This window comes from Carcharhinus amblyrhynchos, chromosome 6, assembly GCF_965287045.1.
Source record: "Carcharhinus amblyrhynchos chromosome 6, sCarAmb.v2.hapA, whole genome shotgun sequence".
NCBI classification, from domain to species: domain Eukaryota; kingdom Metazoa; phylum Chordata; class Chondrichthyes; order Carcharhiniformes; family Carcharhinidae; genus Carcharhinus; species Carcharhinus amblyrhynchos.
The window spans coordinates 33,697,878-33,706,056 of NC_137329.1; the positions used below are offsets into that span (position 1 = coordinate 33,697,878).

The 8,179-nt window shown below is 40.1% G+C and overlaps 1 protein-coding gene across 2 annotated transcripts in view; it reads right to left on the reverse strand.

Moving 5' to 3' along the window:
* Nucleotides 1-7,757, reverse strand: part of lmo1 (LIM domain only 1) — a 39,200-nt gene extending 31,443 nt beyond the window's left edge. The window contains exon 1 of one of the 2 annotated variants that reach the window (XM_080191580.1): nucleotides 7,119-7,757. In XM_080191580.1, coding sequence (XP_080047706.1) covers nucleotides 7,119-7,140 — 22 coding nt within the window. In that variant the 5' untranslated portion in view covers nucleotides 7,141-7,757. Of the gene's footprint in view, nucleotides 1-5,506; nucleotides 5,608-7,118 lie in introns of those variants that run through there. The other variant, XM_080191581.1, reaches the window with a different exon arrangement.
* Nucleotides 7,758-8,179: the final 422 nt, after the last annotated feature.

An 8,179-nucleotide genomic window follows, 5' to 3' on the forward strand; every position in this document is an offset into this window, starting at 1 on the left:
CTCCTGACATCACCAAATCATGTGATCAGTTCTTAAAGTAAACATGCAATCTTTTTCAATGTATAATACCCCCAGCATCTGTAGTATTTGTTTCCAATTGCAAAAGATTGGCACGCAAATTGTAATGAAACAGTAGGCTGCCTTTCAAGAGATGATGGTTTGGGTACAGTTACAGTTGAGGCAGATTCTCATGGGAAAGTAGGTCAAAGCCTCAAATTCTGGGATGAGATGATAAAAGGATGCACATGATAGGTGTTAGATTGATGATGCATAAGAATCAGGTAGCATGTAAAGTGAGGACAAGTGAAGAAATAAGCAATAATAATTGATAGACTTACAGCTAACAAAAGCTAATTTAAAAGTTTTATACAGGTAAATAATTTTTAAAAGATGGTTAAATAAAGCAGGGCTAATGAGGGATCAAAAAGGAGATTTACACAGAGGCAAAGGATAAAGCAAAGATACTAAACAAGTACATTTGTCTTTAAAAGGGAAAGTTTTGCTGGAGAGATGGTGAAGGAGGGCAAGCTGAGCTGTGATAAATAGGACAGCACACATTTAAGGGCAAATCCGTTTTGTAGATAGATGAGGGCAATGCATTTGATGTGGAATACATTGCTGTTTAATGCCACATAACCGCAAATAGAATAAAGGGGACTGTGGCAGCACAGATACAAAGCTGGTTAAGAGACAGGATAAACAACAATGGACAGTTGTTTTTCAAATAAGAGTATGGAAGTATATAGAGGGGTTCCCCATATTAGAAGCAATGCTTTTCTTGATCTATTACTAGCCTAGATTTGGATGGCCAGGGCTATTTGGAAATTTTCAGATGACAAAATGTGCAAGTATGAGGTAATGGAGATGGATAGAGATAAACTTCAAGAGGACCTTAGCCTGGTGGTATGAGTATACATACAGCAGATGAAATTAAACAAATCTGAAGGGATAAATTTTGGTAAAGAGAAACAAGGAATAAAAAAGGTGCCTGGAATGCAAAACTGGAGGTTGTGGAAGCAGATACAATAGCAACTTGACAGATACATGAATAAGCAGAGAATAAAGGGACGTGGACCACGTACAGGCAGAAGGTCTTAGTTTAGAACAATGCCATTGTCAGTGCAGGTTTGGTGGACCAAAGGGCTAGTTCCTGTGCACTGTTCTTTAGGGGCTGGAGTATAAGCAGTGAACGCAAGAGACAGCAAGAGACTGAGCACAAGGTATACAGGAGCTCGGCCTTTATGGAGGGATAAAGTACAAGCCCATCTTTAAGTATGGTACCACGAACTGGATGCAATACTCAAGCCAAACCAGCATTTTGTACAAGTTTATAAATTTGCTCGGTCTTGCACTCTATGGTCCTATCAGATCAAATGTATGTTTTAACAACCCTCAACAAGTCCTGCCACTGTTAATGCCATATGCACATATCATGCAAGGTTGCTATGTTACTGCACCCCTTTTAGTTGTTTTTAGAATCCTTAGTACATTATTTTGGCTGGAATTGTCTTGTACATGCATCTAAAAATGCCAAATACATCTGCATGGGCTCAAAACAAGCAGCTGGCAGCAACACATTTAGTATCTAGTCCCAACGTGCTTCACAGAAGTAAAGATGACTCGGAATGATTAGTGACCAAAATCTTAGACAATGTTAGATTTTGAAGAACGGAGGGTGTTTAGGGCATGGCAGTCAAAGGAACATGGCTGTCAATGGCAGAACAATTAAAATCAGGATGCATAAAAGGAATAGTGTGTTGCTGGGCTGAAAGAGATTAGACGTGGGAAAGGGATTTAAAGAGTCAATGCAATACTTAGACATCATATGGGAAGCACAGACACAGGAGAGCAGGACTTCAGAATTAGTCACAAGTAGGCTTACCTTAACATCGCAATAAAGTTAATGAAAATCCCCTAGTCGCCACAGTCCAGCACCTGTTCAGATACACAGGAAGAATTCAGCATGGTCAATGCATCTAACCAGTGCATCTTTTGGATGATGGGAGGAAACCCACACAGACATGGAGAATGTGCAGACTTCACACAGTAACCCAAGCCAGGGACTGAACCCAGGTTCCTGGCACTGAGACAGCCATGCTAACCACTGTGCCATTAGAGCACAAGCAGAATTTTGGTGTTCAGGTTTATGGAGGGCAAAACATGGGAGACCAAACAGCAAAGGGGTGAGGAGGATTCAGCAGAAGACGAATGAAATAGGGTCAAAATTAGCAGTGAAAAATGCAGCCTTGGTGCAGATTTGTTTGGAAGCTCATTTCATGGTCAAATACAACAACACTTAACAGATTGGTTCAACCCTGGACAGTACACAGGGGAAGGGATGGAGTTGGTGGCTACAGTACTTCACAAGCTTACCAGTTCTGAAGAGCCGTTCAGAAGCGCCGACAGAGCATAATTAGTGTAAAGTGCAAAAATCAACCTTTCAGTGACAGCCTCCTGTAGACAATTTTCAATTTTTATCATGTCCTTTGCTTCTGCAATCCTTTGAAGATTTAAAATTAACAGCCTCTGACATTATTATAGAACTGCATAAACCTATTCTGCAAAAGATTCTAACACCTTCATCAACCCCTCTGCAAGAAAGTTTCACATTATTGATTAAGTGATGCATGCCCCTCAGCCTCACCTGGATACTATATGCCTTAAATTCTTGGAAGTGTCTGAAGTTGAGACAGTGAAGGCACCCCATTTCACGATTATAAATACCGTACTAGGTAAAAAAACAAACTTGACCTTTTACGGATAAATAAAAAGCTATGAAATCGACACATTAAATGTATGCAGATTTCAACAAGCCAACCCACTTAAGCATTCACAAATCATTTTGCTTATGACAAATCCATCTACTTAAGCAATCGTATCTTGTTTCGCAACTGAAGTTAGTTCTTAATCATTTAAGAAAGGCTTCCATGTTCAGACAAACTTTGAAAATCCAATTCAAGTTTATAAAAATCTCAGTTCTCTTCATGGCAATCTTGGTTTTACAGCGAACAAGTACTGACAGCACAAAATTGCAGTCAAGCAAATCAGATAATGTGCACTAGTGCAAATATCCAGTGTCGTCAATCTAGAAAATATTTATAGAAATTTGTCATGTCAAACCAAAATTCAATTATATAAAATGAAGCGATGGCTCAAAAGTGTGATGTGCAAGCTCTCAAACCAAATACACCCCAGAAGAGAGAAATAACCCCAAAATTCAATTGTGAGATTAGTTTTATAGTCCAGCAAAAAGACCAATAAACCAGCTGTATCAGTATTAAATAGGGATCGGATTTTATTGGCACAGAATGTAAACTTTTTAAAAAGTTTAGAAACGCTAATCAAGACAGCAAGGACAAGTCAAACTATTTGCAGGGGCAGGGGGGCTGGTGGCAGCAGGGTGAAAAGCAATTTGGAAACCAAATACAGTGGCAAAGGAAGAAAAATGGAAATTTGGTTTAGGGAAATTACTCAAGCTGAAACAGGTACTGGTATTCATCTCATTTCTGCCACAGCCTAATCCTAAATCAAGCTGTAGGAACTCAGTATACATGACAGGAACATTACTGTCCACTTTTAATGATATATACTCTTATGAGGGAATCACCATGGCAACTCAAAACAAACAGCAATTCCTAAATTTCTAAATACAAGAAAGCACCCTGAAGCCTAGATTTTATTGCAATGACTGCCAGCAAACTCAAAGCATATTAACATTTGCAAAGGTTTCAACCATACACTTTATGAACACATTACCAAACTGTCTGTTGATCAAAGCTAGCTCAGAGTAAGATGGGCTCATAATTTGTCTTCGACTTGCCTGAAAGGGCTTGATTTAGGTACATTGCACTAATCTCTATAAACATGAACTTTATGGCAGAGAGTAGTACCGTTTTGTGCAAAGATAATGAAAGGGGATTCAAGTTAGCTGGTTAGCTACAGGTTAGCCCATCAGCACAGAATTGAAATTAAGGCCTGTAAATCAACCAAACCACTTTGGAAAACCAAATATAGTCCCTAGGCAAATTAAACAAGTGTTGATATACAATTCCTGTACCTTACTCTCTTTGGAAGTCATCAACAGCTGAATTAGGTTTTACACTGAAATATTCAACTTTTAAGCCAAAGAGTGTATGTCCTTTTCAAAATTCTTGTGAACATCTGTAATAGATTTACAACAGCTTAAATTCTAAATGTGCAGAGAGCAAACCTATACAAAGCTGAGTAAGCTGCTTTTCAAATCAACGCTGGACTTCAGGACACAATCAATGCAGCCCTCAAAAGGGTTAATCAAGTGTCAATAAAACATTTTGGTATAGCTCAGAAACCAAGTTTACTTGCAGCCTTTTCCATCAACAGGAGTCTGCATTAGCTGTAGATTATGAATTTGGATAATAACACCATCTGTTGTAGGTGCATGTGCTGTAAAGTGAGATGCTGCCATCAATTTCAGAACCAATTCATATCCATCAGCAAACCATCTTGCATATCAAGCACTCTCCATTTTAGAGGGTCCACAATACCCTCTTCACAATCAGCCTTTTAAAAAAGGTATATGCAGTACTGATACTTGACAAAAAACTTTCAATAATATAAAAAGGATCTCTTTCTAGTTAAACAGCTATTCTGCAATACGTGAGCATGCATTTTCCAAAATAAAGCAAATACATAATTATGAAGCATTCCTTCAATCACTTCTGTACAGCAGGATTTAAAACAGGAGTCCATGACCAGATGCAGAATACTCCATGCCCACATGAAGTGAATTTATAAACAATCTTAATGCATGCGATGGCAACTTATTTAAGCTCCAAATTATTCCTCCCCAACAGAAGTTGACATTCTCAGACTTGAGAAATGCAAACAATTCAAGCCCGCGAGTCCTTACTGAAGCAAGTCCAGCTGGCTCAAACTTATTTAAATTGCTATTAATAGTTTGGATTGACTACTTTTAAACATGTATCAACACGCAACCAAAATAATCCAGTTTAAAAAGCTCGAAAGGTGCTACAGTGCATTTTCTGATGCCAATGATCAGTTCACCAAATTGATACCTTTCATGGTATATTTTAAGAAAATGTGTGCGGTGTGTGTATGTGGCGGGTTTGGAGGTGGGGGGGGGGGGGGGGGTGGAATGAGGAATAAAATGGCCATTTAAAATATTGACTTTCTGGGAAGTTACAGATTCTTGGCTGTAATTCACAAAGCCCATTTCACTTTTGTGACACCCTCAGCATCTCTCTGGTTGTTAGTTAAGACCATAAAATGAAATGAACGTACCTGCCTATTTCAGGCCAAAAGGCACCAGACAAAAGTAACTTTAAATGATCACTAAATTAAGGAATGGTAGGGGAAGATATTCCTCCTAAAATACTTGTAGTTAAGACTTGCAGCTATAAATCAGTGCAAAAATCTCTTCAACCTATAACAGTGACTAGCTTTTACTGTCACAACCAAGTCCAACAAGCAGAAAACAGGCAGAAAGAAATTTTCAGCTATTACTCACAATGAGTGGTTGAACCCAGCAAGCAAAGGGTGAAGCTTTTAGGCAATAAACAGCAGGTGATCTTGCTCTTCTGGAAGTCCTAATGCTACTAAAAGCCACTCTGTGTACTGTAATTGGGCTTCAGTAGTTAATGTAGTATTGACTGCATTATATGGCCCTGTGTATCCTCTTTTACTAATGCCATTTGTATCGCCTTTGTACATTTACCATATTGCTTAGCCAATATCTGCTAAAAGCAATCCAAATCATGAATCATACACAAAAAACTTTTAGCAAGACAAGACATCCAAAACAGGAAATTTACAGTTGACTTGGTACGTAGCCCACCTAAACTTGTCTTTTTTTCTTCTACTATGGTTTGCGACTATATCAAAACAAAGCCGCTCGTCACCATTCATTTGTGCCGGTTTAACCCTGCCCACACTTTTGCATATGGTGACTTTTCCACAGTAACATTCGAGTGGAATTAACCTCGGCGTGTAATGAACAGCCAAGACGTTCAACGCGGGGCTGTGTCCTCCGTTATCCTTGAAGCTCATGTCAGCTGAAGCTCAAGTCGGGGCAATTTTATACGAGGACAAATATTTCAAACGTTCTAAAGTTCTTCAGGGGGAAAGAGTGTTTTTTTTCTTAAAGAGGAGTTGGCTCACTTGACTGACTACCGGCGGCATGTATAAAGCTAGAGACTTCCTAACATTGAAACCCAACCATCTGAATGGGGGGAGTTGATGATTCATTGATTTTATGTAGGGAGTGTGTTTTACACTAAAATACACGTGTTTCAGTATTTAGGCTCATTGTAACATGCAGCGGAAAAGGGAGCAAAAGTATCAAGCATTTGAAACAAATAGAAGCGAATGGGAAAGTAATTGTGTTAATTGTATCAATTTCATCTCCGTAGCAACGGGGCAAGCGCCAGCAGCCAATGACGGGGGGGGGGGGGGGGGTGAAAGACAAACAGACAACTGGCTACACTCACTCCTTTATATATGAGCCATGGTAGGAAATTAAACAGCTCCAAGCGTCTCGATATTGAATAATCCCATCGTTACACAGCCCGGCGCTGCTATAACTTTGGAATTGCATCATTTAATAAACCCACACCACATACTTTCAAAGCAGGAAGGGGGAGGTAGTCTATAAGAGGTTGAGGTGCAACATTAAACCACCAACACAAAGTGATTTCCAAAAAAAGGGGGTGGGGGGAAGAAGGGGAGGGGAGGTAGGAGAAAACAAGCTAACACGTACAAAAGAAATGGTGCGATTTCTGCCGGCCGGGTAAATAATTTAAGAAACAAAAGCTCCAGATTAGAGTTCGCGAGTCCGGTAAAGGGGAGAGGGAGAGACAGACATACACACAAACGGGAAGAGAAAAGACGCAATGCTTATACACGGCCGACATAAATACAGCAGGAACATGTGAAAAGCATGTAGAATACTAAAGCATGGTGTAAACAGAGCCGAAAAGTGATCACACACAAAACAGCTTCTATCATTCAGTCGCCGATGTTATTTTGCCAGTTCACATATCAGGAGAGACAGAGTCCTTGCGGGGGGAGGTGTAGGGGGTGGGTTTTTTTTGGGGAGGGGGAAAAAAAGCAACGCGTCTCACCTTCCTCCTTGTCAAGCACCATCGTCCTCTGGCTACAGCGGAGTCCGGGGCACGGCGCTCCCTCCTCGGCTTCCCCAGCCAACGAGAGTCGCTGGCTCAAACTGCCTGACTATCTCTCTCTCTCGCCTTTTGAAGATAGACAGAGCGACAACCGACCTTTTTTCTTCTCTCTCGATTAAATGAAAATGACAACAAGCCACACACACACCTTCAAGGCTTTGCACCTAAAAAAATCGCACTAAACCGATCTCAAAAGCCAGCAAACAGCGACTCGCAGCTTTTTCCTCCAATTTATGTGCTTCTGTACCCTTTAGGGTCCCTGGCTGGCGAATAAATGCACACATTTCCCAGTATTCCTCAGGTTCCCTGGTTAATTAAATCAATTCATTATGCTCATATCTGATTAGCGGCCCCCGAATCAATTATTCAATACACAAACATAATTGCCTGTGCCAGAGGTGTCTAAGTTTTAGCTTATTTAACTCCAAGGACACTAATTACCCCTAGGGCAAGGGAACTTTTCTCATTAATTCTGACAAATACAAAAGCCCATTTAAGGAGTGTGCGTGGTTCACTCACAAAGGCAACATTCTGTAACACACGTGCATTTAGCAATGGAGATCGAGAGAGAGAGAGAGCGAGAAAGGGCTTTGCTACTAATTTATAAATGGTAACCTTATTTCTTCTAAAAAAGCTACAATGACGCCAAACCACCCTCGAATCTTTTTATTAAACCTTGGAGGAAAGTGTCCCCCAGCACCTCCCCCCCGGGACTTTTTTTTGGGGGAGGGGGGTTGGAAGAAAGAGAATCATTAAACTGTGGATTCATATTGATCTTTTAATAAAATGACAGAACAGTGGTTAGATCTAAAATGACCCCCCTTCCTTCCCTTTTTCTTACACTCAATGCAACTTTAATCCTAACTATTAGGAATTAGACATGCAGAGCTGTCCAGGCAGTTCTAAATTACAATCAAACGGTTACCAATTACACAAATTATTGACGGCAGATTCTCTTTTCAACTGCAAATTAAGGCTATTAAGAAAGCCTTTTTTAATGC